The 19,342-nt window shown below is 39.8% G+C and overlaps 1 protein-coding gene and 1 long non-coding RNA gene across 3 annotated transcripts; one reads left to right on the plus strand and one right to left on the minus strand.

Moving 5' to 3' along the window:
• Nucleotides 1-2,102: 2,102 nt before the first annotated feature.
• On the minus strand, nt 2,103-5,576 carry LOC121393303. 2 transcript variants are annotated; one of them, XM_041561418.1, is made up of 3 exons: nt 4,933-5,576; nt 2,623-2,659; nt 2,103-2,368 (listed from the first exon to the last, which is right to left on the minus strand). In XM_041561418.1, exons 1-2 carry the CDS (start codon nt 5,574-5,576, stop codon nt 2,653-2,655), a joined length of 651 nt encoding a protein of 216 aa, XP_041417352.1. In that variant the 3' UTR covers nt 2,103-2,368; nt 2,623-2,652. The 2 variants fall into 2 exon arrangements, 1 of the variants encoding a protein (XP_041417352.1); XR_005960961.1 differs by lacking the exon at nt 4,933-5,576 and having other exon boundaries at nt 2,623-4,842.
• Nucleotides 5,577-6,522: 946 nt separating this feature from the next.
• LOC121403736 lies at nt 6,523-7,203 on the plus strand. Its single transcript, XR_005967460.1, has 2 exons — nt 6,523-6,683; nt 6,938-7,203. It is a non-coding gene; the product is annotated as an uncharacterized LOC121403736 (long non-coding RNA).
• Nucleotides 7,204-19,342: the final 12,139 nt, after the last annotated feature.

A 19,342-nucleotide genomic window follows, 5' to 3' on the forward strand; every position in this document is an offset into this window, starting at 1 on the left:
TTGATTCACTTTCTGTTTTTGCTGTTACTGTTTATTTAATATAGCTTTTCCTTCATGCTGCTGACTGGCATTGCTTGCTACAGCCACGTTTATCTACAAGGACTCCAATGTCCTTTTCCATTATGGATTTGTCTAGTGCAGTCCCATTAAGGGTATAAGTGGCATATCCCCTGTGCATGACTTTACAATCAACATTGAATCTCATCTGCCACTTAGCTGATTGCCAGTTTGCCAAGATCCTGCTGAATAATCCTGTTAAAGTGGACTCAATGCCATGCCCTGAGGGACCCCACTAAGAACCTTACTCCAAGTAGAGAATGTACCATTAACAACCACCCTCTGTACCCGATCCTGTTTCTTAGCCAGTTTCTTATCCATGTGCAAATGACTTCATTGAGCCCAACAGACTTTAAAGCAGTCGTTTGTGGGGCACTGAATCAACTGTTTTGGCAAATTCAAATAGATCACATCTACTGCCCCCCTGCTGTCCAGCATCTTACTTACCTCATCATAAAAAGCAATAAAATTTTTCTCACATGACCTATCCTTCATAAAGCCATGCTGATTGCTGCTCATAATGCCAGGACAAAATTTTGAATGTGATCCATTTACAAGCCTTCAAATAATTTGCCACCACAGATGTCAAATTTACTGGCCTATAATTGACAGGCTAAGATCGTAATCCCTATTTAAATATTGGATTGACATCAGCTTTCCTCAAATCCATAGCTACTATACCAGACAGTGTCGGACTGGGATGCCAGGGGCCCACCAGAAAATCTTTGACCGTGGGCCCACTTTCCAGACACTTATTCCTCCTCTCCTCAATCACCCTCTTTATATATCTACTTACTATATTCTTCCATTAATAAGCATTTTTTCCCATAAATAAATAGAGAATGACTATGAAGTAGGCTAAATGGTTAGAAGCAAGATAGCCCACTGACACCTGGGCCCACCGGGAGTTTTCCTGGTATCCCGTTGGGTCAGTCCGACACTGATACCAGATGAAAGCGAATGTAAGAAAATTGGAAAAATATGAAAATGGAACTAAGCTCCCTTAGAACCCGGGGTGTATCCCATCTGGTCCTGGTGTCTTGTTCACATTAATTTTTATTAAAGCTTTATGAATCATATCCTGAGTCAGCCACTGAATAGATTGAACTGAGCCAACAGTGCAGCTATGAAGTGAGCCTGGGAACTCTGGGGCAAATTCACTAAGCGCCGAAGCGCCGAACGCTAGCGTTACTTCGCTAGCGTTTGTCATTTTCGTTACTGCGCAAATTCACTAACGAACGCTGGCGTAGTTTCGCTACTGTTACTTCGCACCCTTACGCCTGGCGAAGTTTCGCTAGCGATGTAACTACGCAAATTCACTAACGCACGCAGTGTACTGAACGCTACCTTTTACGCTAGACTTCCTTCGCCACCTCAGACCTGGCGAAGCGCAATAGAGTAGATAGGGATTGTTTCAAAAAAAGTCAAAAATTTTTCTAAGTCCCAAAAAACTATGGCGTGTTTTCTACATTATGGGTGATAGGCTGAAAAAGATCGTAAATTATTTTGGGGCTCCCCTCCTTCCCCCCTACATTTCCTGACTCATGGCAACTTACCTAGACAGTGGGCACATGTGTAGGGCAAAATAAAATTTTTATTTGATGATTTGAAGGTTTTCTAGCCATTTGTAGTGCTGATACGTATTCCTCCATTGAAATTTGAATTTCACGCCGTATGCAAATTAGTCTTCGCTAGCGTAACTTCGCTTTACTTAGCGAATCAACGCTAGCGCAACTTCGCAACCTTACGCTACCCCTGAGCGCAACTTTGGATTTTAGTGAATTTGCGAAGCGCTGGCGAAACTACGCCTGGCGAAGTGCGGCGAAGTTACGCCTGGCGCAACTACGAATCTTAGTGAATTTGCCCCTCTGACTCTTCTACTTGTATACACTAAAGAAAAGAACTGATTTGTGAACACCAACAAACGAATTACCAGCTTATCCCCAATCTTTGCAATAGCAGGCACTCCTTTCAAAGGTCACACCGTATAGACCTCAATTAGAATCAGCAAGAAGATAGTGAAAGGATGCCATAGACTGCAGAGCTCTGCTGCGTTAGTGCTTTATTGTACACACGACATGTTTCGAGTCACATGGACCCTTTCTCAAGTGTAACAATCACATGATCAAACCACATCTTATAGCCTTAATTGCCAAACAGTGCTCCTCCTCCCACCAATTAACTCATTAGTCCAGAGTAAAAGTGTAAAATAGGTAGAAAACATAGAACGTATAAAACGTTTAAAAGTCCCAGTGATCTCCAGTGTACATGTAGTGTCCAAGTGCCAAGGTTCCATATCTTCAGATACACTCTATAATAAAAGACAAAAATCCAAAGAACCCCACATCACCTTAGTCCAAAAAATGGACAACCGCTATTTAATTTAAAAACATTTAAAATAGATATTCACATAAGAAAGGTGGTACTATCCTTTTTTGGATCTACCTGTCCTGACAATCCAAGAATACATGCATAACTGTGCCTTTCCACAATTATTCTAGAGATACATTCATATTAGACTATTATATTAAACAATACGATTTAAAGCAATCGCTTCTCCCTTACCTTACCCCCAGCTGAGAGGATAGGCATCACTTAATATCTGAAATAAATAAGAGTAAATATTACAATTCTTATAAAAAGCATTTCAAACTCCAGGCATCATTAAGCCCAACTGGGGCTAGTGAATTCAATTTAGAAATCCATTTGGCTTCACGTTGTAGCATCTTTTGCTTAAAGTTACCACCTCGACTTAATGGTTGTACTACTTCGAGGACCACCCATTTCAATTGCCCGTGGCTATGTTTTGCCTCATTAAAATGTCGGGCTACAGTCGTATCTGTCTGAGATCCTGGTTTATAATTCCTTATGTCCCCTTTATGCTCTTTAATCCTGGTTTTTACATTTCTAATTGTTTGCCCCACATAGACTAGGCCACATGGGCACTTCAACATGTATATGACCCCTTTCGATTCACATGTGGCATAGTCATTCAAATTTAGTTTATTGCCTTTAGTGGGATGATTAATGCTTGACCCTTTTATTATCGAGGCGCAACAGACACAATTCAAGCACGGAAAGGTACCTTTCTTCTGTATTCCCAGGAACATCTGTTTCTTTTCTATAGGTAACTCTGAAGGGCATAGCATGTCCCTAATACTCATGCCCTTCCTGTAGCAGAACCGTGGGGGATCCTTAAATAACTTCCCAAAAGTCTTATCTCGTTGGAGAACAGGCCAATATTTCTTTATAACCTTTTCTATATTTTTGCTATGTCTAACGAATTTGGACACAAACATACTCCGGTTATCCTTCTGTCTCACCTGCCGACTTTTTTGTAACAGTTCTTTCCTTGGTATAGACTTTACTTCCTCCATTACTTTTTTGACATGCTTAGACTCATATCCCCTTTGTACAAACCGCTCACTTAAGGACTGGCCAGCCCTTCTATAATCATCATCTGTAGAGGCAATCCTTTTGGCCCTTAAAAACTGACCCTTAGGGATTGCTTTAACGGTACTTGGGTTATGAAAACTCTGGGCATGGAGTAAGTTATTTCTATCTGTTCCTTTTCTATACAAGTTAGTGCTAATCGCCCCATTACGAATAGTGAGTTGAACATCTAGGAAGTGTAACTCCTTATCGGACATTTCAACCGTAAACTGTATAGTCTCGTGTGACCCATTTGCTTCATTAACCATCTCATTTAATGCATCCGTGGTCCCATTCCATAATATCAGGATATCATCCACATATCTAAGATATAATATGATATGTTCACTTAACCTGTGTCTCAGGAAGAATTTCTCCTCTAATCTGCGAACAAACAAATTGGCAAAAGAGGGGGCGACCGGGGCACCCATCGAGGTCCCCTGTCTCTGCCAATAGTACTCCCCTCCAAATCTGAAATAGTTTTTACACAACACCATTGTCAAGCAATCCAACAAAAAGTATACCAACTGGGTATCAATCGTGGTATCCAATAGTGCTTCCTCGATATACCTAATCCCTTCTTCCTGGGGAATGGAAGTATAAAGACTCTGAATGTCTATACTGGCTAGAACTATACCATTAGGTAAAGGGGGTAGGTCCTCAAGTCTGCACAATAGATCATTCGTATCTTTCAAACACGTAGGAATCTCTGTAACCATTGGTTGTAAGTAGGCATCCACAAACTGTGCAAGAGGCTCTAAGATAGACCCCACGCCGGATACTATAGGGCGCCCTGGTGGATTGAGCAAAGATTTATGTATCTTAGGAAGAAGATACAGTACTGGTATCTTTGGATGGGCATTAATCAAGAAATCTTTAACATTTTTAGGAATAACATTGTTGTCAAATGCCTCTGTAACCATTAAATCGACCGCTTCCTTTATCTCATCTGTTGGATTATAACCCACTTTTTCGTAATGTCCAGGCATCATCAATTGTCTATTGGCCTCATTTACATACATTGTATGGTCCATTATTACCAATGCACCGCCTTTATCGGCCTTCTTGATTACTATATTTTTATTCATTTTTAACCCATCAAGTGCCTTTTTTTCCTTTAACGTTAAGTTGTATCTAAGTTTTTTTTGCTCCATTTGTTCCCAAATATGCTTAACCTCCATACCAACCAAATGCTCAAACATATCTAGGGAGACGTTCTCTATTTCAGGCATAAATTCACTCCGCTGGGTAAACTTTCTAACCACCTCTTTAGTTTGTTCTACAGCTGGTACATTGGCAAAATACATTTTCAGTTTTAGGCTACGTACAAACTTTTTAAACTCTATATCCCAATCAATCACGTACAAAACTTAAGCCCCTATTAAGCACAGATTGTTCATACGCCGACAGTTTGTATGAGGAAATGTTCACCACAAGATTTACCTCTTGTACGATTGTGTTCTGCGTGGATAATCTTCCCTCTGAAGAGGGGCCCTGGGATTCTTTCGATGCCCTTTGCCTCTTGTACTGTTCTCTCTTGCGGGTCCCACATCTTGGCCCGCCTGGCTTTGACCTAAAAAAGGAAAAGAAACACATTGTGCCGCTCCTCGGTCTGCTGACGAATCTAGTAGCTCTTCGCTTGACGTTTGTTCACTGTAATCGCTCGAGTACTGCTGAGAGGGATACCGTTGTGGGGGATATTGTTGTGGATAGGAGCGCCGATATCCTCCTTGTGCTCTTTTTGGATATCCTCGAGGGTGTCTGTAACGGCTCTCTGTCAAATACACTTCTCCTTCAGGAGCTTGCAGACCGATGTTCGGGTTCCTCCGCCCCCACCGCTGCCTATTCCGCTCCTCTCTCCAAGTGTACACCCGCCGTTGGAGGTAATCTTGTGTATCCCGTTCAAATTTCGCCGCCTTTCGCTCTGTAATAGCAGCACGTAGTTTAATCAGCGCTTCCGCTTGTTCGTTAAAGGTCTTCTGTGCCGCCTCCTCTGACTCACTTTGCCTCACTTCCACTTTCAGCCTCTCGATTTCTTCACGGATCGGCTGAACTTTAACTTGCAACCTATCGATTGTAAGTAACATTAAATCCAAACTTACGGTTGAAATGTCCGATAAGGAGTTACACTTCCTAGATGTTCAACTCACTATTCGTAATGGGGCGATTAGCACTAACTTGTATAGAAAAGGAACAGATAGAAATAACTTACTCCATGCCCAGAGTTTTCATAACCCAAGTACCGTTAAAGCAATCCCTAAGGGTCAGTTTTTAAGGGCCAAAAGGATTGCCTCTACAGATGATGATTATAGAAGGGCTGGCCAGTCCTTAAGTGAGCGGTTTGTACAAAGGGGATATGAGTCTAAGCATGTCAAAAAAGTAATGGAGGAAGTAAAGTCTATACCAAGGAAAGAACTGTTACAAAAAAGTCGGCAGGTGAGACAGAAGGATAACCGGAGTATGTTTGTGTCCAAATTCGTTAGACATAGCAAAAATATAGAAAAGGTTATAAAGAAATATTGGCCTGTTCTCCAACGAGATAAGACTTTTGGGAAGTTATTTAAGGATCCCCCACGGTTCTGCTACAGGAAGGGCATGAGTATTAGGGACATGCTATGCCCTTCAGAGTTACCTATAGAAAAGAAACAGATGTTCCTGGGAATACAGAAGAAAGGTACCTTTCCGTGCTTGAATTGTGTCTGTTGCGCCTCGATAATAAAAGGGTCAAGCATTAATCATCCCACTAAAGGCAATAAACTAAATTTGAATGACTATGCCACATGTGAATCGAAAGGGGTCATATACATGTTGAAGTGCCCATGTGGCCTAGTCTATGTGGGGCAAACAATTAGAAATGTAAAAACCAGGATTAAAGAGCATAAAGGGGACATAAGGAATTATAAACCAGGATCTCAGACAGCTACGACTGTAGCCCGACATTTTAATGAGGCAAAACATAGCCACGGGCAATTGAAATGGGTGGTCCTCGAAGTAGTACAACCATTAAGTCGAGGTGGTAACATTAAGCAAAAGATGCTACAACGTGAAGCCAAATGGATTTCTAAATTGAATTCACTAGCCCCAGTTGGGCTTAATGATGCCTGGAGTTTGAAATGCTTTTTATAAGAATTGTAATATTTACTCTTATTTATTTCAGATATTAAGTGATGCCTATCCTCTCAGCTGGGGGTAAGGTAAGGGAGAAGCGATTGCTTTAAATCGTATTGTTTAATATAATAGTCTAATATGAATGTATCTCTAGAATAATTGTGGAAAGGCACAGTTATGCATGCATTCTTGGATTGTCAGGACAGGTAGATCCAAAAAAGGATAGTACCACCTTTCTTATGTGAATATCTATTTTAAATGTTTTTAAATTAAATAGCGGTTGTCCATTTTTTGGACTAAGGTGATGTGGGGTTCTTTGGATTTTTGTCTTTTATTATAGAGTGTATCTGAAGATATGGAACCTTGGCACTTGGACACTACATGTACACTGGAGATCACTGGGACTTTTAAACGTTTTATACGTTCTATGTTTTCTACCTATTTTACACTTTTACTCTGGACTAATGAGTTAATTGGTGGGAGGAGGAGCACTGTTTGGCAATTAAGGCTATAAGATGTGGTTTGATCATGTGATTGTTACACTTGAGAAAGGGTCCATGTGACTCGAAACATGTCGTGTGTACAATAAAGCACTAACGCAGCAGAGCTCTGCAGTCTATGGCATCCTTTCACTATCTTCTTGCTGATTTGTGAACACATTTGTGTTTTCAAAATCTGTTACAACCATACTGGTACCATTATTTAAAGGAGCAACACTCTCAACACTAATCTTTTTGCTATTATTATATAATAACAATGAAACAAGCCCATTTTAAAACCAATGCTAATTTATATTTTCGCTGAAAAAACTGAGAAAACGCAGATTGGGTTTACTATATTATGGCAAAATTAACATGATTTATTCAGGAGATCTTGCTTTTTTATACAGAGGTTAAGATTTAAATCACTCAATTTTGTCTAGTGCTCTGGTTAAATGGAAAAAAATAACATAGCATTTAAACTTAACAAGATCAGAGTCACAGTTTTCTTTGGAAATATTCTGGTCTTATTCTGGAACACCCACTTCAAAAAATAGTAAATCTTGAAATCAGTTAACTGAAATACATACTTCTTTCACGGGGTTCAATCAAAATGGCAACAATTATTGCCATACGATAAATAGTCTGCTGTAGGACTGTCCCTTAGATAGTTCTAGGCTGATAACATTTTAGTGTTGCATTTGTGATATTGGCACGTGCCAGTCAAGAACAATGGTGTATATATGCCATAATGACAAATAAAAAACTCGAACTGCACTGAGCAGCAATGAACTTTTATTAGTGCAGAGTAGAAATAAGGAAAAAAACATCTGTTTGGTGGCTGTTGATTTTGTCTGTGCATGTTTAACCTTTAGACTGAGCATAATTTTTCTTCCATGTTACAGGTGCTGAACTGAAGTATAGTTCAGAGTCAAAAAACGGCTAAAGCGATTGAATTTGTAGATAAATGCTGCTTACTGCTATTTTTCTATTAATATATCTTGGGTAGGCCCCTGAAATGAAGACCCCCTTAATACTTTTTTCCTTTAAGCTGTAGCCATGGCATCTTGATGGCCTATAATGTATGTCTTGCCAAAGATGGAACGTTAGACTTTTCAGGAGCCGCATATATTTTATATGTGCTTTTATTATTTGGATTTACACTTGATAAAGCACTTTCCTGCTTGAAACATATCTTGTAAGCACATCCATTACTTCTAAGGAGACTCTGCTTATACAAGCTCCTCTCATTTAATATATTATTTGTTATATACCTAACTAGCTTAAACTACTTGAAACATAGCAGAACGGTCTGAACTCTTGGCTGTTACTACGTGGGATGAAATAACTTCACATACTGCTAAAGCAGCAGTCCTTCATTTATGCAAATGGAGATTTATTACTGTGGTCAGTAATGGTGTACCATTAACTCAGAATATATTACATCAGAGTGAAGCATTTTAAAGAGAAAATAGCAGCTAAAACAATAAGTACAATACTTTTTAAAGTATAAATAATGTATACTTCCTTGAATTAGCTTTAAGAATTCCTATTGAATGTAGATTATTGCTCTGTCAGCATGGAGCTGTCCATGGCTAAAGCAATAGTTGCTGTTAGAGTAGCTCTGACTCCGATGAGTGAATTGGGGAGATACCAATACCATAAATTGCTACCTGTGTAATTGCAGATGAATTTGTTTCATATTGGCAGAAATAAGGTTATCTCCTTACTAAAAAAATACTTTCTGCAAACAAGTGTTCCTCTGAACAAATTTAGCATATATTTTACAAAAGGATTTTGCAACCCATCTGCCAGTAAAAAAATGGTTTGTGAATTTTATAGTTTGAGAAAGCTATTATATTTACTCTAAAAAATCCACCTTCAAGCAGGTCTTAAAAAAAAATCGTTCGAATCATTCGATTTGATCGAATTTGACTAATTCGATGGTCGAAGTACCCACGCTTTGAAATTCGAATTCTTCACTCGAGCTTAGTAAATCTGCCCCTTAAAATGTAATAATGTTTTTTTTAAGAATTTTACATTGCCAGATGCAATTTTTTGTTTTATTTATTCAATTTTAATTACTTAAATTGATTGAATTAATTACTAGACTCCATTATTTGCAGTTAATATTGTATCTCAGGAATAGATCTGCTCATTCGTAGAACCTATTTATTGAAGATGAACAGAATACAGGGAATCAGGGGTAAATCAGGGATGCAAGTACGGTTGCCACCCGGCCGGTATTTTACCGGCCTAGCCGGTAAAACACCTGCCAAGGCCGGGGCCGGTATTACAAATTTACCGGAAATGTAGCTGCCGGTAAATTTGTGATACCCTTCAAAAAGAGCCCTCGGCCTGCCCCTAATCCCCTGTAACTTACCTTTTCTCCTCAGTCTATGGTTCTCCGCGATGTGGCCCTGCCCCTTTTGACGTCACGACCCGCCCCTTTTGACGTCACGACCCACACCTTTTGTTTCCGCCCCCCACCAGCCGGTAAAAAATATAAGAAAAGATGGCAACCCTAGATGCAAGAGACAGAAAAGTTTTGAAAAGCCAATTCTCTATTGCCAAGATGCTCTGTAGCAGTAGTCATATATGGAATGAACTGACAAAATTAAATGTATTTGCCTCTTCCATTGGTTTATCTTTACAGATCTTTATTGTCTGCAAATGAGGCACATAATAGGGTCCCAAAAAGCAGCAGTTGTCAGGAATGCAAGTGCAATACAACATAAAGGTAGCATTAGGGCAAGATGGCAACTCACGTAACATTTTCACTATTGCCGAAACTGCAGCCCCTTAGCGCCTATTGGAGTGCATTTTCCAGCAAACACCAGAAACTATAGGGTTTTTTTAGGAATTGAGATGAAACCAGAGATGAGGTTAAGAGCTATTTTGGATCTCAAATTAATAAAACAAAACAGATACAAGAATCTCAGTAGGTGGCATCATGTCTATTCTACAGAAATGCTATACACAATTCTAATTTTCCACGCTTCTTATTCGGAAGCTGTAAGCAACCTGCCACCATTTGTTATATTATAGGTAGTTTCCATAAATTTATGATCTCTAAAAGCAGTAATTTACATATGTTATGAAAATGTGATTTAATAGGCTGACTTCTGTAAACCTCCAAGGTTGTAAAGTAAAATCTAAACAACATCACCTAAACACAATAGTAAGATATAGTGATGGGCGAATTTATTTGCCAGTCTCGAATTTGCTTTGCATTTGCGCATTTTGCCGTCGGCAAATAAATTTGTGAAATTGCCACGAACATTAAACGGACGCCCATGGACTTTAATGTGCGGCAAATGTCACCGGCAATTGACTCCGGCGTCAAAATTTTCGTTTTGCAAACTTTTTGCGAATTTTTCTGGAAATTCGCAAGTTTCATGGCGAAACAGGACAAATTCACCCATTACTAGTAAGATAATAGAAGTATGTATTTGTGGAGATTCTGTATGAGAATGATTAATGAAGGTATAGAGGCTATCACAAAGATAATCACAAACAGTAATGTTCATATTAAGGCTACTGTAGGTGCGCACATGTGCACACATTGGAGTTTATACATAAATAAAGGGAATACTGAGGGGACAAACCAGCATGTCTTACATCTGTCAGCAGCATCTACCTCAATGTGTGTTGATATATGATATGGGGCATAACAATAAAGAGAAGAGGACGACAAAAAACATGTGTTCTTACTACCATGCCTTGAGGGAAACAGCAATACTTCCAGACTCTGTTTTATATGTGGCTTATGCTCTGGAATAATTTATGAACCCAAGGGCCTTGGGAAACATACCGGGTGCACATTGAACTACCAGTATAACTTAAGTCAACCACTGATATATGTAAAATATGTGGAGCACACTTTACTAAGTTTGAGGAATAGGCCAGCTAACTGTGCATCTTGGGTCAACCAAAGTTAGTTGGTCTAGAACTGCCACAGTGACTGGGTCAGGGAAAGGAAGGTACTTATGATTGGACACCTTATAAGGTGTCAGGTTAGAAGGACCTATGTGTAAAGTTAGTGGGCAGACTGAAGGAGATGGTACCCTGTACCTCATACCTTGTGCTGTTCTGTTACTGTACTATAACTGAGGCCAATAACAACTAATATTAACAAGGTGTGTCTAATATGATTCCTGAGATCATTTCTACGTGGACCTCTGAACTTATAGTGTGTGTATTACCACTGTGTTGTTGGCAAGGGTCAGTTTCAACTCTTTACAAGTACCATTACCCTCCCAAATGTTGTGCCATTAGCACAGTTCTTTGGCCTGTGTAAATCCTTGCCGTAGGATTATTTGCACAGATGCATTGCAGATATCAGATTGTCTGATAAACTAGGGGGACATATAAATTCATTTAGTACTGACTATCAGTTTTTTTACAGGCTAAATATTTGAGAGCAGAAAGGCATAGGACTAGATAGGTCAGAAGTCCTGGAAGAGATCTTCATTGTTAATTCATACTTTTGCCAGGACAGATAAAAATGGAGCTGGAGAATTGCATGCGGTTAATTAATGCTAGGCATCTATTTACAGCTACAGATGGACACATAAGGGGGAAGTATGAGTAATGGAGGTGAAGCTTTGACTTTTAATCACTGCTGTGCAGACAAAGGGTGGTTAGCGCATCTGCTGTGTACAGGTTCTCATAAACAAAATACTATGATAGAAGTAATGCTTCATTCCTTTATTTATTCTGATGACATGGTTGATTACAAGCCTACCATAATTTCGGAAGCAGTAAAAAGTCTTTAAGGAAGTGAGTTTTAGCTGCTGCAGTGCCTGTTTGAATATCTCCTTATAGTAATGTACTGTTCTCATTGGTTACATTTCAAAAGTAGTGATAAGTGAAATTTTTGAGCAGAGTTTTGCTACAAAAAATGACGACCATAGACTCCAATGGGTGTAAACAATTGTCGTACAACAAAAAATTTGATGCACCGCACAAGCGAATTAATTTGCAAAAAAAATAAAAAATTGGCGCGCGTTAGTGATTTGCGGGCTGACACCATACCCGCGGGACCCACGCGCGTCAAAATAGTCGTGCGCATAAAAATTGACGCTTGTCAAAATTATTCAGACCAAATAGTCAGTCATATATATGTCTCTAGGTATTTGAGATAGTTATAAGAAAGGTCCTCACGTTGTTCAGTGAAGTGAATGGCAATTCACTTTGAAAGTTAACACAGAGCAAAAAATATTTTGTTCAAGAACATAAGGGGTAAATAACCTTACATCAGGTCTCATTTAATAAGTGAGTGGCAATGTTCAAAGTAAAAGACAGTTCTGAGTGCAATTATCCAAGTATACAGATGTGTGTGCTTCAACCACCTCACAAGAGTCCCTTTCGGTCAAAGTGCAGAGCAGTCTACAGACCCTTGCCATGGGCCAAATATACAGCAGAAAAGAGAAAAAAAACTGCAGCACCTCTTAGTTGCAAAAAGTGAAAGTTTGTGTTTATTGGTCAGTAACCAACAGGCAATGTTTCGGGCCTTTCTCAAGCCTGCCTGATAGTGTGTGATACAAGACATTTAACCCCCACATTAGGGGGAGTGCACCATATCAGGACCCACCCCCAATCATGTTCAAACCAATCAAGTAAAAAACAGTGTGAAAGTCCAATAAAGTCCAAGTTTTTCTCTTTTCTGCTTTAGTTCTGAGTGCAATTGTCATGTTCTTTTTCCCAGTGTGTAGAGTATTGATATGTAATGTGCGTGCATGAAACGTCGATACACTGCAGTAGGGATCGCTTAAGCTGGCCATAGACGCAAAGATCTGATCGTACGAATCGAGGATTCGTACGATATTCGGAACGTGTGTGGAGAGTCCCGACATTTTTCGTCCGGCGGAGATCGGTCGTTTGGTCGATCGGACAGGTTAGATAATTTCTGTCGGCTGCTGATAATATCTCTGCGTGTATTGCCGATCGTACGATTTTCAGTGGGAGACTGTCACTAGCTTTGGTTGGACATAGATATCGTACGATTGCTGTCAGGGGCAGAACATTGCTGATCTGTTCTTTAACTAATCTGACTGGTAAGACTTTGATCTGAATGGTTAGTGGCGGGTCGGGAGATGGGAAAGTCCGATCGTACGATGATTCGTACGATCGGATCTTTGCATCTATGGCCAGCTTAACTGACCAGGATGGGCGATGCAATCAAACTTTAGTAAAACAATTCTAACTTTATTTATCCATTTAAAAACACAGTAGTTGAAGCAGGCAGGGGAACAACAAGGCTTAACGTGTTTCATGACTCATTTGTCACTTCATCAGAAGCCAAATGTGTGTGCATGAACCTTTTGCTGCATGTGTGCCACACCCATTGATGCAGGCTGCTGTTGGAACACTACCATTTGGTTTGGAGGTGGTGGCAACTCTAGGGTTCCTGGAAGAACCTGTGTAGATAGATGCAATTGTGCTGGATTTAGAATATGAGGTAGGCAGTGGATCCAAACGAAATCACAGATATGGAACCTATTATCTAGAATGTTTGGGTCCTTGGGTTTTCTGGATAACGGATCTTTTTGTAATTTGGATCTTCATACCTTAAAGTGGACCTGCCACCCAGACATAAAAAGCTGTTAAATAAAAGCCATTTTCAATTTTAACATGAAAACCAAATCATTTTTTTTCATTGAAACATCCATACTTCTTTTACATTAATTTAAAAATATTAGCTGTCAATCATATATTGCCTGCCCCTCCTCTATGCCTAAGGGCAGGCAATTACTTTCACTTTCTATTCTCCTTTTCCTACATGCCACTGTACTCCTCTTTTTGAATACCCTACCTCCTCACAGTCTATAATTGTGTAGCCTTTGCGAAGGCATGGGCATAAGGTACCCCAGTTCTGGCACATAAACAAGATTTTGAGCTTGTCTTAATAACAGTGGCCACAAAAATGACTGCTGTCTGCTTGCTGTGATTGCAAAGTCCAAGGCTGATGGCAACAAAAAATTAAATAATTAATATAGTATAATTAAAGTTTATTTTGCTTAACAAACACAATAGATACGAATTTGGAATTATTTCTTAGGCTGACAGGTCCCCTTTAAGTCTAATAGACAATTATGTAAACATTAAATAAATCCAATAGGCTGATTCTGCTTCCAATAATGATTAATTATATCTTAGTTGGGATCAAGTACAATGTACTGTTTTATTATTACAGTGAAAAAGGAAATCATTTAAAATTAAATTGGATTTTTTAACTATAATGGAGTCTATAGGAGACTGTCTTTCTGTAATTTGGAGCCTTCTGGATAATGAGTTTCTTGATAACAGATCTCATACCTGTATACAGAAGTGCCAAGAGTTCATTTTGAAACAAGTACCTTGCTTTCTTTCTTGAAAAATAATGGGGTCCAGAGCTGTATTGTGTTAAGTTAATTCCCCTTTTGTGTTCCTAGAATGGAGTGCAAAGAGCTGTGCCTTGCTCTGATTTCAACTCTGCCAGAGTGCAACATATAAATGATTGCACCCTAGATTGATTGATTGTCATCAAAATGCACAGGCTAGGGAACAACAGGGGCAGCAACGTACAGGAGAGTCCTGTAATTGTATTAAGCACAAGGTTGCACTCCACACCATGCTCTGTGTATTCAATTCAGCACAGGGTGTAGAGGATATGCATTGCTCCAGACGGTGCAATGTGTATAAGTGATAATGGACTTTGTTGTGCTCCTTAGTGTTCTTGCACTTCCTACCAGGAGCCCTCTAATTTCAAGTTGTGGCCCAGCTTGAGTGTAAGTACAGTATGTCCAAGTGAGTCCAGTAGTGAGTAGTGTTTATTTTCTGGTCTGTATACTCCTGGAACAATAGCAAAGTGCCAGTTACAATGATTTAGATATCTGTATTCTTTTAATGGTATACAGTAATGGAACCTGGCCAAATACTCCACCGGAATAGGCAGTGGGAAGTCTGAATTTATGAGGTACAGGTATCTTTTACATGGAAACATTATGCAAAAGGCTCCCAAATATGGCAATGCCTTTTCACAGTTTCCTATAGTGTAAAAGAACAGTTCTTAAAGGGATTCTGTCATGATTTTTGTGGTTTATTTCTAAATTATACTGTTTACATTGCAAATAATTCACTACACCATGTAAAATTTCATTCCTGAACCAGCACGTGAATTGTGTCTCAGTGGGACTTGTTGAGTGCTGTTCTTAGATCTACCAGGCAGCTGTTATCTTGTATCAGGGAACTGTTATCTGGTTACCTTCCCATTGTTCTGTTGTTAGGCTGCTGGGGGGGGAGGGGGGTGATATCACTCCAACTTGCAGTACAGCAGTAAAGAGTGACTGAAGTTTATCAGAGCACAAGTCACATGACTGGGGGCAGCTGGAAAACTGATAATATGTCTAGCCCCATGTCAGATTTCAAAATTAAATAGAAAATAATCTGTTTGCTCTCTTGAGAAATGGATTTCAGTGCAGAATTGATGTGTTTTTCCCATGGCAGTATCCCTGATCAATCAACTGATTTAGCATTGTATTGATATTAATTTAGCATAAATTCATACTACAGTGTTTATCTTTTTTTGACATGGAGTTCAACATTACTGAGTATATTACTTTTCTGGAAAATCCAAGGTCCCAAGCAGTATGTAAGGAGGGTAACTGTTTGTTGGACACACACTTTCCCCACATAGGACACAATCTCCAAGAGAGCAGATAATCAGGAGCTTTATTAAATCAACCATCTTCACCATAACCACATGCATCCAACATACTCCCTCTTACCTACTCTCAGCCTAATTCTATTTCTTTTTAAATCTCTTTTCTTCCAATCTTCCATTCTCTTCTGTTCTCTCCAGACTTGAGGTGGCCATACACGGGCCGATAAAAGCTGCCGACAGTCCGAGTCGGCAGCTTATTGGCCCGTGTATGGGGGCCCCCGACGGGCTTCCCCGATCGAGATCTGGCCGAAAGTTGGCCAGATCTCGATCGGATGGGATTAAAAATCCTGTCGGATCGCGACCGCATCTGTTCGTTGATGCGGTCCCGCGATCCGACCGCCCGTTTGCGAACGCTAGGACCCTAGGGCCCACGATCGGATCAGCCCGATATTGCCCACCTCAAGGTGGGCATATCGGAGGGAGATCTGCTCGTTTGGTGACATCGCCAAACAAGCGGATCTCTCCATGTATGGGGACCTTTAAGTCATAAAATCAGGATGTGGTCCCCTTTTTATACCTATTGACTCACCATCTCCCTCTAGTGACGGGGGAGTATATTGCATCCACACTTCTGCTACCTTCTTGCACCACCTAGTGGCCGATTTATAAAGTTACACTGAACACCCAGTATTGCAAATACACAAACTAAATGAACCCACTTTTACATATTACACAGTTTCAAACATCACACAGTAATTTTCACTTACCATAACATACATCACCCACTCTACCCCCTTATAAGTATGTGCTGTTACATACGATATAAGCATAAAGGGTAAAAGATTTCTGAAATAAAATTTAATTTTCTGGATATGGCAGATTCAGAAAAGGAAAGTCTATTGAACCAGTGATGCCTGTAGAAATATGTGCTTTGTGCTGTGGAGTCCACATACGACTATTACACAAATACAACTTTGTGTTAGGGGAAATGGGATGGGGGGGGGGCCAGGATAAATGAGTCGAGGAATATTTTGTCACTCTCAGAGACTGTTGAACAAACACCATTAACCTGGCAGACAGAGCAATTAACTTCAAGTCCCAAGAATCACAGTTGGTCCATCTGCCCAGTCTTCGACCACCTTTCCAGCATCTCTGAGCATATCTGAGCGGTGAAATTAACAGCATTTGCATAATGGGAATGGATGGGACTTCATTAATTACAGAGTGGTTTTTTTCCTAGCGCTGATATTGTGCATGTAAAGCAGGCTAATGAAGCTATGTGCGGCTGAGGCATTACTAATAGCAGTGGGAGAAAGGGACTAAATGTTTTTGTTTCCCTAAGCCCAGGGCAGTGCAAAGCAATTGGCTAGGGGAGATGGCACACCGTCTGGAAGTAATTATGATATGGCACATTCAAGGAGATGTCACATGGGCAACTTTCCATTATGTGGCTTGGCGTAAAAAAATATCAATCCTAGTGAGGATCCCAAACCAGCAACTTCTTCTGCAGCATTTAATCATGCTCCAGTCTTTATCACTGTAAACCCACTCCAATCTATAACCATTCAAGCCTAATGTAAACTTTAACTGTTGTTGCGCTACAACTCCAAGAAGTTCATCACAGCATCTGGAAGGCCACAGGCTGGCCATCTCTCACCTAGAATATTTAACATTACTGAAATCTGTGGGTAGAGTAACAACAAAACAGCTGCAGTGCTAAGGCTTGTGACTAGCGTCCTTCTGTTTCAACAACTGTAACGAGTGAAAGCTAGCGATGGGGATAAAAAAGCAAGTTTTTAATGTCATCCGATTAAAGCGAAACAAAGCAGTCTGGCTTGAAAGCGAAAAATGAAAAACATTTTTGTGAAATATAAACGTTTTAAATTAAGCTTTGCTCTTGATGGGTTATGCCAGGTAAATGTAGAGATAGTATTAATATTCTATGAATGCCTTTAAGAGGGGGCTTCAATTACTTCTTAGACAGGCTTAATATCCATGATATATCAGTATATCTGCTACACTGCCTTTAACATGTGAATCCACAGAAATTCTTTATGAACTGAAGAGCTATTAACATGCTACTTAAGAGAAGGGCATATTGCCTTCTACAGTACTATCCGTTTAGCTAAAACATATGCCTCTTTAAGGCCATCTGCTCATTTCCTAAGTTAGATGCTGATGTCTGATTCTCAAGTACCTCAAACTGTGATAACTGCTTTCTGTTGGAAATGCATTTCACACATACAATACATTGCGGACATTAATAATATTAAAACAAACACTTTTTTGTTGCTTTTCATTTCTGAATTTTTCTTTCTCACACCTTCTTCCACTTGGATCATCAGCTGGCACTAAAACTCATTTTAGCACGTTAAAGAAGAATTTAACTGTAAAGTAAAAAAAAAACCCCACCCCCTACCCTACATAGACCCACCTCCCTCCTCCCCCCAGCCTAGCTGCTACCCCTGGCAAATGAACTAAGTCTTTACTTACCCCCTCGGTGCAGATTCTGTCCAGCGGAGTTCATGGCAGTCTACTTCTTCTCTTTGGTAATCTTTGGGAAGTAAGTGCCGCATCGCAATTTTCTGTTTGGCAACTGCACATGCGTCGAAAGTCACGGAAATTGCCAAAGCACCGCTTTCATTCCGAGAAGGGAGGGGGGAAAAGGAGCAAACTGAGCATGCTCACGCCCAGGACAAGGAGGTTTAAGCTGAAGTCAGGAAGTCTTTCTGATAAGGCTTACTTAGTTTTAACATTTCCTTCTCCTTTAAGTGATGACCAGTTTTCAGCTTGAAATAAATTGGGACATCTTATGGTCATAACATGGAATGTAGAATTTTGTAACCATAAGTGTGACAAATCCACCTCTAACTGTGAGCTTGATGCAGAAAGATATTTCTCTGTCACTTGGAAATGCCCCCTTTTCCTGCGAGGGAAACTTATCTAGTTGCTGATGCAAGGCAGGCTGTTGGGCCAGCACAGAAGGCATTCTGCTTTGGCCTCAGTATCACAGTAGCCCCTTGAGTGTAAAAAAATTGACAAGACTAATTATGATGTTTAACACTTGTTATTTTTAGCATATACATCAGGTTCTAAGAGCCTGTGGCCTGCTAAGCAGCTTGAGCAACAACTCCCAGTATTCCAGCTGATGGCTGTTGATGGCTATACTTAATTAATGATTCAAGAATGAATAAGAAACACTTAAGAAAAGAAGTGCACAGAATTTGACAATTGCAAAAATGTCAATGGGCCTTCGGTGGTACAATGTTTGACTAGCCTGTAATTGGCTGAAAGTCATACAGAAGCTTCTCCAGCTTAAGAATAGGCAGGTGTTAGCTCTTTGCCATGTATTTATTGTGCTTTTGTATCCAATAAAGACAGTTTCATGTAACTGTACAGTTTCTCAAATAGTAAATGTATGTTGAGGAGAATGTAATAAAAGGCTATCTGAAAAGATACAGTTTTTCCTAATGTAAACCATTATTCTTTTGCACATATTTTAAATAGCTTTTCCAAAAAGCCTACACAAATTGCATTTTGCAGTTTGCATCAGTGTTATTGAAAGGAATCCAAACTATTATGAACTTAGAAAATGAATCACTCATCATGCGTTGGGCTA

This window comes from Xenopus laevis, chromosome 4S (genome assembly GCF_017654675.1).
Source record: "Xenopus laevis strain J_2021 chromosome 4S, Xenopus_laevis_v10.1, whole genome shotgun sequence".
Taxonomy (NCBI): domain Eukaryota; kingdom Metazoa; phylum Chordata; class Amphibia; order Anura; family Pipidae; genus Xenopus; species Xenopus laevis.